The sequence below is a fragment of the Rattus norvegicus genome, chromosome 1 (assembly GCF_036323735.1).
Source record: "Rattus norvegicus strain BN/NHsdMcwi chromosome 1, GRCr8, whole genome shotgun sequence".
Taxonomy (NCBI): domain Eukaryota; kingdom Metazoa; phylum Chordata; class Mammalia; order Rodentia; family Muridae; genus Rattus; species Rattus norvegicus.
Window position 1 is genome coordinate 87,788,410 of NC_086019.1, and position 14,761 is coordinate 87,803,170.

Genomic DNA, 14,761 nt, shown 5'->3' on the forward strand with positions numbered 1-14,761 from the left:
CCTAGGTTGGCCGGCAAACATTCCTGCCTATGCTTCCCAAGTGCTGAGACCACGGGTGTGGGCCCAACATCTGGGGCCATTTCTATGGTCATTACCTTACCTCAAAGTCTCCCAAGTATATAGCTCCCCCCGCCCCCCCTCCACCGTGCTCAAGCTGGGACCCAGGCCCCTAGCCTCAGTTTCCCACCCACAAGTCTTTTCCTTAGACTATGTCACGTGAACCCCACAGCCCAGCCCTCTCTATATTCCTATGCCTCCCCCTAATCCAACGACCCATCATCCCTCATAGGGTCCTCCTGTCTGTCCACACGTCCCACGTCTGATGGTGGTACTTTTCCACGCTGGACATTAGCCGGCTGTCCCTGGGGTGGGGGGGTCACACCTGCCCACGCCAGGCGAGGCCAGGCGAGCTGGTGGCCACCAGAAACCCCTACAGATGGCCCCACCCTCCCCTAAGGACCCTACAACAACACCCCGCCTCTCAGGCCACCTGAGGTCCCCAGTGGGGCAGCCTGAGGCCCGAGCCTGGGGACAGGAAGCCCCAGGCCTGGCTGCCCTGAAAGCCTCTTTCAACCCGGGCCTCCTCCCGCCGCCACCGACTCCTCCTGCGGAATAATATTTGGGCTGTTGGCCCGGGGGGGCGGGGAGGGGGGCGGGGGCCAGATCCGGAGGCCGCCGGGGAGAAGCCAGAAACCGCAGGGCTTCCTGCTTCGGGCCGGCGACCCCCAGGCCCGGGGGAGGGCCGGGACCCGGGGAGACTGAGGGCCTTTCTCTCGGCCCCAGTTGTTTTTTCCAGGAACCGGGAGGAATTCCCCAGGACAGCCAGCCTGGTGGGACGGCTGACAACTGGGAGCCAGCAAGGCAGGGGGCGGGGGTGACACGCGGCCCGGGCAAGGCGGGACTGCGACAGAAATAGAGGGACCCGCCTGCCAGGCGGCAGGTAGAGGCGGAAACTCTGAACCCGGAGAGGGAGGCCAAAGAAGAGAGCCAAGGAGGGGCCAGAGTGTGGGTGACTAGAAAGACTGACAAGAGTGGACCTAGCTCCATAGGTAAGTGATTGCCTAGCATGCTCTGGTCTCTGGGTTCTGGCCCCAGCACTGAATACGCCAGAATAAATCGGTGTAGACCAGGTGTACACCCCTGTAATCCTCGCATGAAGGCAGAGGTAGGGGAATTGCTGTGAGTTCCAGCATCTCAGAATATGAGACCCTCTTTCAAAAACAAATAAGTAAATAAAATAAAAATTCTCTCTCTTCTCTCTCTCTCTCTCTCTCTCTCTCTCTCTCTCTCTCTCTCTCACACACACACACACACACACACACACCCCTTCAAGTCTAGCATTGTTTTCCCTTCCCCCAAATTGAATAGCCTATAGTTTCTGTACCCTTAGAGCTCCAGGTATGTGTGTGTGGGGTGTGTGTGTGTCTGCAAGGTGGGGGAGGGGCGATGGCCTTGGTCACTGCAAAGCCACCTCCTCCCTGGCTGCTCTGGCCCCACTACTGCGGGGGCTGCTATCTATGAACAAACTGTCCTTGGGGTCAGGGACAACAAAGAGCCAAAGGTCACATTGCTGCTTCCCCCCCCCCCCCAGCCCTTCCCCCACAGAGGCCACCAGCTCCCTGGGATATGAAGAAGGGCACAGGGGAACACACATTTAGGTGTTTGAGCCTCACAGGGTCCGCCAAGAAAAAGACACCAGGAGACGGAGACGGTGCCGTTTTAATGGTCAAACACAGGCAGTACCCCAAGCCCCATACAAGAACTTGACGTCAGTAGGAACCCCCTACACCCACACTAGCCCTTCTCATGGGCAGGGGTGGGGATGGCCTTCAGAGAAGTCACAGGGTCTGCTCACCTCTACCCCTCATCCAACCCCCACCAAGGAGATGGTGACAGCAGGCCTGTGGTCACCAACTTGGTGCATAACAGCATGTCGAGATGTCACCTTGTCAATAAGGTGACCTTCCATGCATCCAGAATGTCAAAAAAAAGACATGGTGGTCAACTTGGTATCTGCTGTACCAAGAAGTCTGCCAAAAAAGAAAAAAAAAAAAAAAAGGTGATCCCTGGATACAATGGGCCAAAGAAGATGTGGCTGACACGGTGTGACTGTCACACATTCAAAAGGTCAATCAAGATGTCCATCGCAGCATCCGAAGGGCCAAACAATATGTCCTCCGACATCGCGGCCATCAGGCACCCAGTGGATCACTCACTTAACATGCAGCTTTTATAGTACACCAGTCTAACTGCCTTCACGGTATGTCCGACATGGCCACCTTCGTAACACTCCCAAATGCATCTGCCTTCACAATACCCCAACCCTAGGCCCACCGAAGAGTCCATGCAGTTACCACAGTAGCCAATGGGTCATATCACAGTAATAGACCAAATACGATGTTAATTAACTGGACAAGCAGAGTGTAACCAGAAAGATCAGGGCCGAAGAACCGGTCATCTGTCACAGCAAACCCCCATCACCGCATTTCTCCCAGTTGCGCCGCTAGGATGCATTGAGCAGAGAGCGGGAATAGAGGCTCTGGTAGTAGACCCCAGGTTCCCCACTCTCAGCACCGTAGCCCCCAAACCCCACATCTAGTTTGGAAGGTGTTGATGTCTGTTCTGACATCAGGTTGTTGATAGAGAAAGGGTGGTTGAAGTTGTAGGGCGCATCCAACTTCAGTTCCCCTGGGAGCTCCAGGCCAGTGAAATAGGGTGCGGATGAAGGAGGCGAGGCGCAGTCCAGACCCCCCACATCTTCCCCACTCTGGGCCTCGGGCTCAGACGGCGGCGTAGGCTGGGGCTGAGCCGGGGAAGTGACTGCAGTGGCAGCTGTAGTGGTGGCAGAGGTGGCTGACCCCACTGTTCCATTCCTGGTGGCGGATGTGGCACTGTTTCCTTTCTTTGCCTTCTCCTCCAGCTTGAAGCGCTTCTGACGGCGGAGATAGCAGCCGTTCTCAAACATGTTCCCAGAGCTGGGATGCAAGGCCCAGTAGGAGCCTTTGCCCGGTTTGTCTGGGGAGCGTGCCACCTTGACGAAGCAGTCATTGAAGGACAGCGAGTGCCGGATGGAGTTCTGCCAACGTTGCTGGTTCTCCCGGTAGTACGGGAAGAGGTCCATGATCCATTGGTAGATTTCACTCAGGGTCAGCATCTTGCCTGGTGCCTGCTGGATAGCCATGGTGATGAGAGAGATGTAGGAATAAGGTGGTTTGGCATGAGCCAGTGGCCGCCGGTACCCCTTGGCCATTTCCTTTCCGTGTACAAGCCCGGGCCCTGGGGCGCCATACCCGGAAGCACTGCCTCCGGTGCCGCTGCCTGCGCCCAGGCCTGGGAAGGTGGGCCCCAGGGGAGCGGTGGGGGCTGGGGGTGCCAGGGGTCCTGTAGGCAGAGGGGAGGCCTGAAGCCCTCCGGGAGGGTAGGGAGAGCTAAGAGGGTTCAAGGACATGTAGGAGTTGAGAGGGGCCATGGTGGGCACAGGATTCACTGGAGAATACACCTGGAGGGAGAGAGACAGATACATCAGTGGGCTCGCACTCTACCGCTCAGCAAAGGAGCTCTCGAGTACAGGTCTACGGATGACTTTACAGATAGTCTCATCTAGTCCAAGCTAGCCTCAAACTCACTATGTAATCCAGGGGTGACTTTGAATTCCTGATCTGTCTCCATCTTCCAACAGCTGGGTATACAGGTGTGGGCTGGAATATCCAGCCCACCTGCTTGCCTAACCTTTTCCATGAGTCCCGTCCATCATTAAGTCGCTTCCGAGGTAGCTACTTGCCCATGTCCTGTCCCCTGCTTGCACTCTAGGGCTCTGTCTCTTTCTATACCTTCAGGGTCATATTGGAACACAGTTTTCCAACTGTAGATAGTCTAAGATACCCTGTCTATTGATAATTATTGTATTCAAGAGTAAAACTTAAAAAAAGTCTTAAAAATGCACTCATTAATCTTAGATTCTTTTTAGGGTATCCACTAGATTAATTTCCCTTTTCTTTTTTTCCTTTTTGTTTTTGTTTGTTTTGTTTTTGACTTTCTGTATTTTCGAGGCAGACAGGGTCTCACCTAGATCGTCTGCTTCTGCCTCACAAGGATTAAAGGCTGTGCTGGGATTAAAGGCTGTGCTACCAGTGCCAAGCAAGGGCATTTTCAAAATCACACTGAAGTATCAGTTCTACCAGGTGTGGTGGTACAGCTATGTGGGTGGCTAATGATACAAGTTCAAGACCAGCCTAAGCTTCAGAGAGACTTCCAGGACAACTTGAATAACTTATTTGGATAGTGTCACAAAATAACTAAAAGAAGGACTAGGGAGGTGGCTCAGTGGTAGAGCCCCTGCCTAGAATCCCCAGGGAGGGGCTGGGGGCGTGGCTAAGTGGTAAATTGCCTACCTAGCATACAGGAAGCCCCCATTCACTCTCCTAAAGAGACAGATTTTCATCAACCTTTTGTACCCTCTTTCTTATGAGAGTACTACAGGTTTTTCATTGATCTGCAACATCTGCTATTGCAATAGACCAAAGGTCTACCACCTACTTACGTTCTGCCTGTGGTGTGGCGAAAGTGGAAGGCAGTGTCCCTTTTCCCATTAAGCTAGATTTGTTTGTGTTTGAGACGAAGCCTCAGTGTGCAGCTTAGGCCCTCTCGAACTCACGATCCCCTTTAAACAGCTTCTGAAGCCCCTTAGCTACACTAGCAAATGAGTACTACTTTAAATTAGGGGCCAGCAAATGGCTTGGTGGGTAAAGCCCAAGAACACAAGTTCAGTCCTCAGGACCTGATGGGAGGAGAGAACTGGCTTTTGACAGTCGTCTGCTGCTGGCTACATATGCACTTGGCGCTTGTGTGATCATATACATATACAATAAATAATAAATAAATGTAAATAAATAAGGTTTTAAACTACATTAATGCATTTTTTAAAACATTTTAAAGTTTTACTTTTGAACACAACAATTATCAATGGACAGATACCAGACCAAAAGGAACTGGGACAGTGAACGGGCACGAGACTGCAGTCCTAACAGTGGGCAGGGAGAGGCAGGGGGCTACCTAGCAAGACTCTGTCTCAACAAACAAACAAACATGAAATCCTCTGGGGTCTGTAATTTTTTTTTCTTTTTGGGGGTGTGTATGTTGTTTTTTCAGACAGGAAAACACTGTCCTTGAACTTGCCCTGTAGACCAGGCTGGCCTTGAGCTCAAGGAGATCTGCCTGCCTCTGCCTCCCGAGTGCTGGGATTAAAGGCGGGCACTAGCACGGCTCAGCTTCAAAACATTTTTAATAGCGGAAAGAGTTTGAGGGCTGGAGAGATGGCTCAGTAGTTAAAGAGCAACCACTGCTCTTCCCAAAGACAGAGGTCAGTTCCCAGCACCCACCAGGTACCTCACAGCTGCCTATAATTCTAGCCCCAAGAGACCTGACACCTCTAGCCTTTTGAGCACCTGCCCTGATGTGTTCATAATCACACTCATATGCATAATTACAAATAATTTTTAAAATGTCATAAAAATGGGTTTTAAATGTCTCGTTGCTTGGCATAGTGGTGCCTGGCGAGAAGAGAACCCTGACATTCAGGAGGCTGACACAGGCATTCAAGGCCAACCTGGTCTACATGACAACTTCCAGATCAGCCATGGCTGCATACCTAAAAAGGAAAGAGAAAGCCGGACAGTGGTGGCGCACACGCCTTTCATTCTGGCACGCAGGAGACAGAGGCAAGAGGATCTCTGAGTTTGAGGCCAGCCTGGTCTACAGAGTTAGTTCCAGGATAGCCAGAGCTACACAGAAAAACCCTGTCTCAATAAAATAAAAAAAAAATGAGGTTCTGAGAACAATAAAATTGAGAAATCAATTATTTGATTTGAAAATAATTGAGAAACCAATCCAAATTAGCCAAGTCAGCTAAAAAAAAATTGACTTGCATAACAAAATCCATGGTTTTTTTTTCCCTTGCTCTTCTTTTTAGATTTTATGCATATTATTGTTTTGTCTGCATGTGTGTGTATACGCCATGTGAGTGCCTGGTGGCCATGGAGCCAGACGAGGGCACCAGATCTCTTCTTCTGCAAGTTGTCTTCAGATCTCCAATTGCATTTGGGATCTCCAATTGCATTTGCGTGGGATACCCCCCCTCCCCCAAATACTCAAGCACACACACATGCACACAAACCCATGCACGAATGTGTGCATGCACACCCAGAGAAACATACACGCATATGCATGCATACAAGGCAAACATTTATGGGTGTGCCCCATTTTCAGAAATATTCACACAGGGGAACAGGTGCCTCTTAGCTCAGTTCGACATGGCACGCTGCTGTGCCTTCCAGAACCACCCTCAGGCACGCCGTGGGGGCTCACACCTGTGATCCTGCTGCTCTAGAGCCCAGGGCAGGAGGGCCCGTGGGCACTGAGGAACACTCTGGGTTATACACTGAAATAGTTTTTGTGGTATATAAGTCAGCATCTGTATAATTTTCAGCTGCTCTAGAGGGTTGTTTTTTTTTTTTTTAAACTGCCTTTTTTAAGGCAGGGTCTTGCAGTGCAGTCCGTGTTGGCCTCTAGTCCTTCTACAGCAACCTCAGGCTCCCTAGTGCGTGGATTACAGGTATGGACCACCATACTGATAACAGGCACTTGTTCACCAGCCACACTGTGCCAGGAACTTACACAAGCATTTCACGGGTACTATCTGTAATCCTTACCAACCTGTGTGTGCTATTACTGTGACACTGTTTCCTGGTTGATGCTGAGGCTTGAATCCCAGAATTACACATACTAGGCAGGGACTCTACCACTAGGCCATGTCCCCAACCCCTCACTGGGGGATTCCAGGCAGGGGCTCTACCACTGAGCCACGCCCCCAGCCCCTCAGTGGGGGATTCTAGGCAGGGGCGGGACGCTACAAGCTATTTCCCCTTGCTTGAGAGGTGCTATGATTCCCATTTATGATTCCCAGCTGAGCCAGCTATGGCACAGAGAAGTTGTCAGGGGAAGAGGAAGAATTTTGAGAGTCTAGAACCTGGGCCCTACCAGTGTCCTGTGGTCAAGGCAGTCACAAGGGTCCACACTTGTAGAGCTAACCATCTAGTGGTGAGTCAGTGATCCAGAGGGTAATGGAAAACATTACACCTATCAGATGGTTCTTTTCTTGTAGGTATACCTGCCCTGTCTGCCCACTGTCCTCCGTCCTCCCTGCCAACTCCCAGGTGGGGTCTCGTTGCATTGGCAGGGATCTTAGACTTGGTGGTGACTGACTGGGAACCACCTAATTTCTGGTTTTCTGACACTTCGAGCATTAGCTGGACTAGAGGCCCAACAAACAAAGGAACCTGCTAGAACAGCTTAGGGAGTCACAGACAGGTGACAACCACCTTCATCAGTCTCTCCGGGTAGCTTATTTCTCCTTCTCTTGGACAAGAGTGGCAAGAAGCCCAGGCTAGCCTTGAGCTAACCTAGGCTAACTTCCAACTCCTGATTTCTGTGGCTACCACCCAAGGGCAGAGATTACAAGCACGGGCCAGCACGGTAGGTTTCTACCATGCTGGGGACTGAAGCCTGGGCTGCCTGCATACCAAGCAAGCATTTCACCAACTGCGCTCCAGCCTAGGCCCCGACCGCTATTTTTTTTTTGGGGGGGGGTTCTTTTTTTCTGGAGCTGGGGACCGAACCCAGGGCCTTGTGCTTCCTAGGCAAGCACTCTACCACTGAGCTAAATCCCCAACCCACCGACTGCTATTTTTGTTTTTGTTTTGTTTTTGTTTTTTTTCCTGGAGCTGAGGACTGAACCCAGGGCCTTGTGCTTGCTAGGCAAGCGCTCTACCACTGAGCTAAATCCCCAACCCCACCAATTGCTTTAAAATTTTTTTTTCCTTATATGAATATCTACAAGTGAGTGTGGGTGCTGGGGAAGCCCAGAAGACGGTTTCAGACCCTCTGGATTGGGAGTTACAAGCAGGTGTGAGCTGCCCAACGTGGATGTTGGGAATCATCTCATCGTCGGAACTCAGCCTGGTACTCTTAACTCCGAAGCCGACCCTCTCTCTCCCTCCTCTCTAGCAACCACAGGAAGCTCCTTCTAGCCGCCAAGAATGGCCTGCCCCTCCTGCCCCCACCTCTCAAATGCGGACTTTACAGGTGTTGTCGCTACACAGGGCTCTGTAAGCAGTTTTCTGTTTGTTCTCTCACAGTCTTCTTCCCTCCCCCCCCCCCCTTCTGACACAGGATCTTGCTATACTGCCCTGGCCGCCTTCAACTGTGTAGCAATCTGCCTCCCCCTCCCTAGTGCTGGGATTAACAGTGTTTACCACCTCCCCGACTCTCCCTCTGTCTGTATCCTGTATCTGGGACCCTAACTCTAACCCTCCCCTCACGGTGTCTACCTCCCTCCCTAGCCACCTCTTTCCTCTCCCACCTAGCGCTTGCTTGCCACCGCCTCCCTTTGCCTCAGTTTCCCCTCCTTGGCATTCTCTTCCTCCCTTCCCCCACTCCCCTTGTCTGCAGCACAGCTCAGTAATTCTTCATATAGCCATCTCTCCAGGAGCCTGGTTCCTGCGCTCCCCCATGCGCTGATCTTCCCACCCTGGTTGGCTGTTTCTGCCCCTGCTGTTCTAAGGGTAAAGTGTTGGCCTCAGGGGGTTCCACAGAGTCTCTTGATCCCTTGGCACCTCACTCCACTTCTCCAACCTTAGGACACCAGGCTTTTCCTTTTCTGACTCCCCACCCACCCGGAAGTCCTTCTTGAGGTCTGACCTCAAGCACTCCAGCTGCTCTCATCCACCCTAGGCTTTCCCACGCCCCATGGCTGGGATGAACCTCTGAAGTCCGGGTCTGAACCGGATCTCCCCTCCCTCAGGGTGTGGCTGAGAGTGGGGGGGAAGCCCTCAAGGGACCTGCCTCCCCACCTAGGAGGCTGGAATTTCTCCCTTTTTGTTTCCTTATTATTTCTGGAGAAGTGTGTGTTAGTGGAAGAAGCCTAATGTCGTTCCGGTTCCAGAACCAACCTGTGAACCCCAACATACTGCAAGGTACCCTACTGCCCTTCTCTGCAATGGGTGGGGCAGATGATGTGTAAGAGCTTAAGGTCCCATGGGGTTACTCCAGGATGCTCAATTTCCAAGAGCCGTTGAGCCAGAGGAAGACACAAGGTATCAACCTTGCTCCCACCAGCAGAAGCAATTAATGGACAAGAAAATGTTGAGGGTTTTGTTTTGCTTTGCTTTTTTGTGGCACGGTCTTGCTCATTCTTAGTCCCAGAGGAATGCAGCCCACCCATTGTTCTCAGGAGCAAGGAGAGAGGTGGGCTCTCTTCCTGCTGGGAGCTGTTGCTGTTGGTGCAGTGCAGGTGCCCGGCAGAAGGAACCCGGGGGCACCTTCAGACTAAAAGGAAGTGGGGGACACCAGACTTTGGCTACAAACAATTCCATTCTTTCCTTTTGTTAATCCTTCCAAAAATTACATTTAAGCTGGCCCTCGCCTAGCTCCCCCTTTCCCAAGGTCTCATTCTGTGGGTCAAGCTTGCTATGTAGCTGACCTTAAAACTTGTCATCCTCCTGCCTCAGCTTCTCAAATGCTAGATACACAGGCCTGCAGAACCAGAACTGGTCTGTCAATTTCTGTCTCCTCAACTGGGGGTCGGGGAGCATTCACATATACTCCCAAATTTTAGCCTTTCCTCCCTAGATCCCTCAACAAACTTCAGATGTGTCTCGGGAAGGACCAACTCTCTTAAATCCAATTCTCAAACTCCCAATTACCTGAGAACCTCCACATACCACCCTGGCCTCTGCCTTTCCTACTAAGTCACCAACACCTCCAGCCCACTCCCTTTCCACCTCTCCACACTCCCAATTCCTTCCCGGTCAGCTCTGCCCCACCTCACACCTACCCAGACCCAGGACTGGCCCCTCCCGGGCGCATCGCCAAATCCACAGCCGGCTACCCTTAGGGATCCAGGAGTCCAATTCCACGACTTGGAAATACAGACCCTAGCCACCTCCCTCAACAGCTAAAGCTTGACTCATTGAAGAGCCCAACCATTCCAACATCTCACCTCCACTTTAAGCTGTTAGGAACTATAGGTCCAGAACCTCATGTCCTTCTTCCCACCATCACAATAGGGATTACAGGGTGCGTGAACAAAGCAGGAGTCCTTGCGATCGGACAAACGGGAGTTAGACGTGAAGAGGAACTTTCATTTGTTGGGGTGAAGGAATTAATGTAAATCTACCAATGACTACTAGATGGTGTACAATCTGAAGGGAGTCCCTGCTGAGGGTCGGGGTAAGGATGACTGACTCCTACCACACAGATGTGGATCCCCGTGTCGTCTGATTTTCCAAGGCTGACGTCATCTGAGGTCTACCCAAGCCACCTGTTACATTAGATTCCTCAAAAGGACCCCCTGGCCACCCGATTTCTGCCCCTACTTTAGCTCTCCAGCTCATCTTTATCCCTGAATCTCAATTCTGACCCTAACCGCACAAAGTGCCCCCACCTCCGTCTTCAAATCCTGAATTCCGCCACAGACTGCTCCTTACCGCGGACTCCCAACCCCTCTTAGTCCCGGGATTTCTCCTCTCTACTATGAAGCTCACTTCTCGAGGTCCCCCAGCTTCTATCGCTCTATCCTAGAGCTCCGATTCCCACCTCCAATTTGTTCACTGGAACACAGGGTCTTAACACCTTTCAAGCGTAGCCTCAAGGTTTCATTGCTACCCTTTTCTTTCGTTGGAGGCAAGCCATCGCATGGATCTGCTATCTAAATCCTTCTCCCAAGCCTTGCCCGCCTATCCCCGACTCCCACACCTAGACTCTGTTCTCAGGTCTGTGGCTCCCACCTGGGCCCACACCACAGCCCCTGCTCCCATTTAAACACGCAGCCCCACACCTGCCCCCCATTTCCCGCTCCGCCATCCCCGAGGACACACCTCGCCCGCCTCCGGGTAGTAGCTCCACTCGGCCAGGTCATGGGCCTCCATCTTCACTGAGCCCAGCATCCCCCGGGCCTGTGCCCCCACACGCCCAGGCTGCGGTCCCCCCGGGGGAACCGAGCGCTTCGGTCTCTCTACGGGCACTCGCCCCGAGTTCAGACCTGAGGCATACAGCCCGGGAGTCCCGCTGGCCCAGGCGCCTTGGGAGGCAGCCACTTTTTATAGCCGGGACACCCCCTCCCTGGCCCGCCCCAGGCTCCCCCCTCCCGCCTCCCCGAGGGCGGCGCGCTCGGATTGGGGCGCCCCCTGCGGGATCGCAAGAAGAGAGACCTCAGGCACCGGGATCCTCGGTCCTGGCACCTGGAAGTTAAGCGATGGGGTGAAGAGTGGGGAACTACAAGGGGTAGGATGGAGAGCCACATCCTACTGATCCCCAAAGCCCTAGAGCTACAACGCAGGAGCTGGGGAATCTTTTAGCCTCCAAGTGTTTCATCGTCACCATCTAACAGAGGGAAACTCCAGAGCCCCGCATGTCCTCCACGAAAGAAAGGAGGCTGACAGAGCTCAGGATTCCACAAGTCCTATACGACAGACACCGACACCGTAAGTAGCCCGCAGGGATTCTTGAAACCACATTCCCATTGGACAGACGGGAAGACTGAGGCTTTTGACGACTGCAAATGTTGTAGGTTCCATACAGGGTCAGGGTCGGCGGTGGAAAGGCTCAGGGCTTCTGCTTAGACCCATTAAGGCACCAGATCTCCTCCAAGACCCAGAAGCTCCACTCACAGCACTCTCTGCTCTAACGTCAGCCAGCCGTCTAGGGAGATGGACTCCGGACCGCTGGGAACTCCATTTCCCAGAAGCCTCCGTTCCCATTTCCGTCCGGCGCCTGCGCAGCTTGGACTACATTTCCCAGAAGGCATGGCGCTCGAAGGCCGGAAATGGCGGCCGCCCCGGTGGACGCCCGGGGAGGGCGGGCGGCTGCCGACGCGGCACGCCTTAGGGGCGGGGACGGACCGCGGTGTCGGACTCCATTTCCCGGCGGCCCTACTAGTGCAGCGCCTGCGCTGTGTCACGGCGGCGGGCGGAAGATGGCGGCGGCAGCGTCTGTGGAGAGGCGCTGCTGAGGGGGCGCGAGGGGGACGGAGGCCGGAGCCGCGGTGAGCGGGTGGCGGCGTGAGGTCCTGGGGTGAGGGGAGGAGGGGCGCTGACAAGGCCGGGGCGCGAGCGGCGGGGAGGGCCTCGGTGGAGGCCGGGAGCAGCGGGGTCGCGGGCCCCTGCTTCTTCCCACTGCTCTGGACTCTTCCTTGGCTTCCCAGTTCCCCGGAGTCAAAGTTCCAACGTGGGCCCCACAGACCTGCTCAGCCTCCAGTCTGAGTCCTGGTTCATCCCCCCGCTCATCACACAGCTGCAACTGGCCCTTCACCTCCCCAGCCTGCCCATGTGCCTCCCCACCTCGGGGCCTTTGCACAGGCTGTTCCTCTCCAATCTCCCCGCCCTCGAAACATGCTGTTATCCTTCGGCCTAACTCCCTTTCATCCTTGGGGTTGGGGGGCTCGGCACCCCACGTCACGTATCCTGCGAAGCCTCTGTTCCTCTCCTTCCCCAAATCCGCCTGCTGAAGGCTCTCATAGGTCCCCGTGCCTTTCCTTTTCGTCACGTGTGGTCGAACTTGTTACTAGGGATTTATATGTGTGCTCTCTGAAGATGTCCCTGACCGTAAGCTCTGTGAAAGCGAGGACAAGGTGTGTCTTGGTGCCTGCCTTCCAGCACAGGTAGCACCGGTTACACGCTGGTGTTGCTCAGTTGATGTTCGTTGAATGAATGAAAAAAACACTCGAAGATCTACTCTTTAGGGTAACAGAGTCGTACTTCCTGGTGGCAGTTCACTGCTGAGCGCACTGCCAAGAGGGGAGTGGGGGGAGACAGTGCTAATGTTTCTGATAGCCAGACTGCAAGCATCCCAACTGTTCCTCAATGGGAAGTCTGGCAGGAATCACTAATTACACTTACATAATAAAATGATTTGTGGGGGCTGGAGAGATGGCTCAGAGGTTAAGAGCACTGACTGCTCTTCCAGAGGTTCTGAGTTCAAATCCCAGCAACCACATGGTAGCTCACAACCATCTGTAATGGGATCCGATGCCCTCTTCTGACCTACAGACAAACATCCAGGCAGACCACTGTATGCAAAATAAATAAATAAATAAATAAATAAATATGATTTGCAACTGTTGAAAGAAGGGAAGGAGAAAAATAGATTGAGTTCCAGTATCAAGAAAAGTGAAATAGAAATAGTTTATATACAAGTTGACAGTAACCCCTCTGTCTTCAATGTTGACATGAGTGGATTCAGCCAATCTTAGATTGAAATATTCAGGAAAATGGTTTACACTGACCATTTGTAGACTCTAAAATTTTACATCAGTCCCTCAACAATACAATGTAACAACATTTACATAGTATGTTGAACTGAGTATTTTAGGTCATCTGTCATCTGGAGATGACTTAAGCCAGGCTTGTTGGCATAGACCTGTAATTCAGCTAGCGAAAGAGACTGGGGCAGGAGGATTACAAAGGTCTAGGCCTTGCCTGGACTTCAGATGAGTTTACTGGCAGCTTGGGCAACTTAGGGAGACTGTGTCTCAAAACCAATCCGCAAAAAGTTGCCTGGGGATGTAGCTCATTGATAGAGCACTTGCCTGGCAGCCAGAGCTCCTGGGTTCCCTATCAAGCCAGAAGGTCTGTATGATACACGAACACTGATCTTTTGTTTGTGGTGATGTGGTGCTGGGGATGGAGCATGGGGCTTTGTGCTTTTCAAACAATTGACTACCAAGTGAGCAATGTGCCCAGCCCCACCAGTGCCTCGCCCACCAGCACCACCTCCTCTTCTTCCTCCTCCTCCTCTCCTCCTCTTCCTCCTCTTCCTTTTCCTCCTACTTCTCTCTCCTCTCCCCTTCCCCCCACTTCTGGAAGCTGTGGAGATCACCATTCCCTGCTGGTGCTCACAGGATCCCTGCACAGTCACTGTAGAGGTCTTCCACATTCCTTTCTCCCCTCTCTTGAAATAGGGTCTTGCTTAGCTGCCCAGCTGGTTTAGACCTCACAATTTTCCTGCCTCAGACTCCCAAGAGTGTTAATATTACAGGTGTGTGCACCTTCCTGGGTCTCCTATTAGTTGTTTCCCATAGCTGGGCCATCCGTTGGCTTGTCTGTTTATCCCAGTATCAGGCCCAGGCCCCTCAGGGCCTTGCACATGCTGTGCAAAGCTTTCAGAGTCCTTCAGCATGTAGTGTGTAATAGTCTTTGTAGCCCACCTCCCTATTTAGGAACGCATGGTTGGATTATGCTGCTTGCTGCTAAAAGTAATGGCAAATGTGGGGCCTTGTCTGTGAGTCATTTCACGATTTTGTCAGTTTGGTTTTGTGATAATTATAGAAATTCTCTTTCTTCCCTTTTCACAGAAGGAATGGCTTAAGGATATATATTGTAATGAGTCTTTTCCCCCTCCTTTCTGTTTCCTTCCTTCTTTGCTCCTTCCTTCCTTTTCTGAGAGCGTATGATATAGCACTGTCTAGTTTTGAGCTCACTGTGTAAGTGAGGCTGGCCTTGCACTGAGGTTTCTACCTACCTGCATCTGCATCTTGCAATCGTTGAGATGGAGGACATGCAGCAACACACCTTTTTTGGAGGTGTGGTGTGGAGTCTGACTCTGCAGCCCTAGCTGGCCTGCAACCACGTGTGGCTGTGCACACCTGTAATTCCAGCTCTTGGGAGGCACAGAGAGAAGGAACAGGAGTTGATGGCCATCTCTGCCTACC

General features: G+C 52.6%; 2 protein-coding genes across 3 annotated transcripts in view; one reads left to right on the plus strand and one right to left on the minus strand.

Annotated features, from left to right (window-relative positions):
* Nucleotides 1–1,701: 1,701 nt before the first annotated feature.
* Nucleotides 1,702–11,850, minus strand: Foxa3 (forkhead box A3). Of its 2 annotated transcripts, none has more exons than XM_039101386.2 (2): nucleotides 11,724–11,850; nucleotides 1,702–3,499 (listed from the first exon to the last, which is right to left on the minus strand). In XM_039101386.2, exons 1-2 carry the CDS (start codon nucleotides 11,811–11,813, stop codon nucleotides 2,504–2,506), a joined length of 1,086 nt encoding a protein of 361 aa, XP_038957314.1. In that variant the 5' UTR covers nucleotides 11,814–11,850; the 3' UTR covers nucleotides 1,702–2,503.
* Nucleotides 11,851–12,006: 156 nt separating this feature from the next.
* Sympk (symplekin scaffold protein) overlaps nucleotides 12,007–14,761 on the plus strand; it is a 28,312-nt gene continuing 25,557 nt past the window's right edge. Inside the window, exon 1 of the mRNA NM_001415786.1 lies at nucleotides 12,007–12,097. The gene's annotated coding sequence lies outside the window, so the exon portion shown is untranslated. The remainder of the gene's footprint in view (nucleotides 12,098–14,761) is intronic.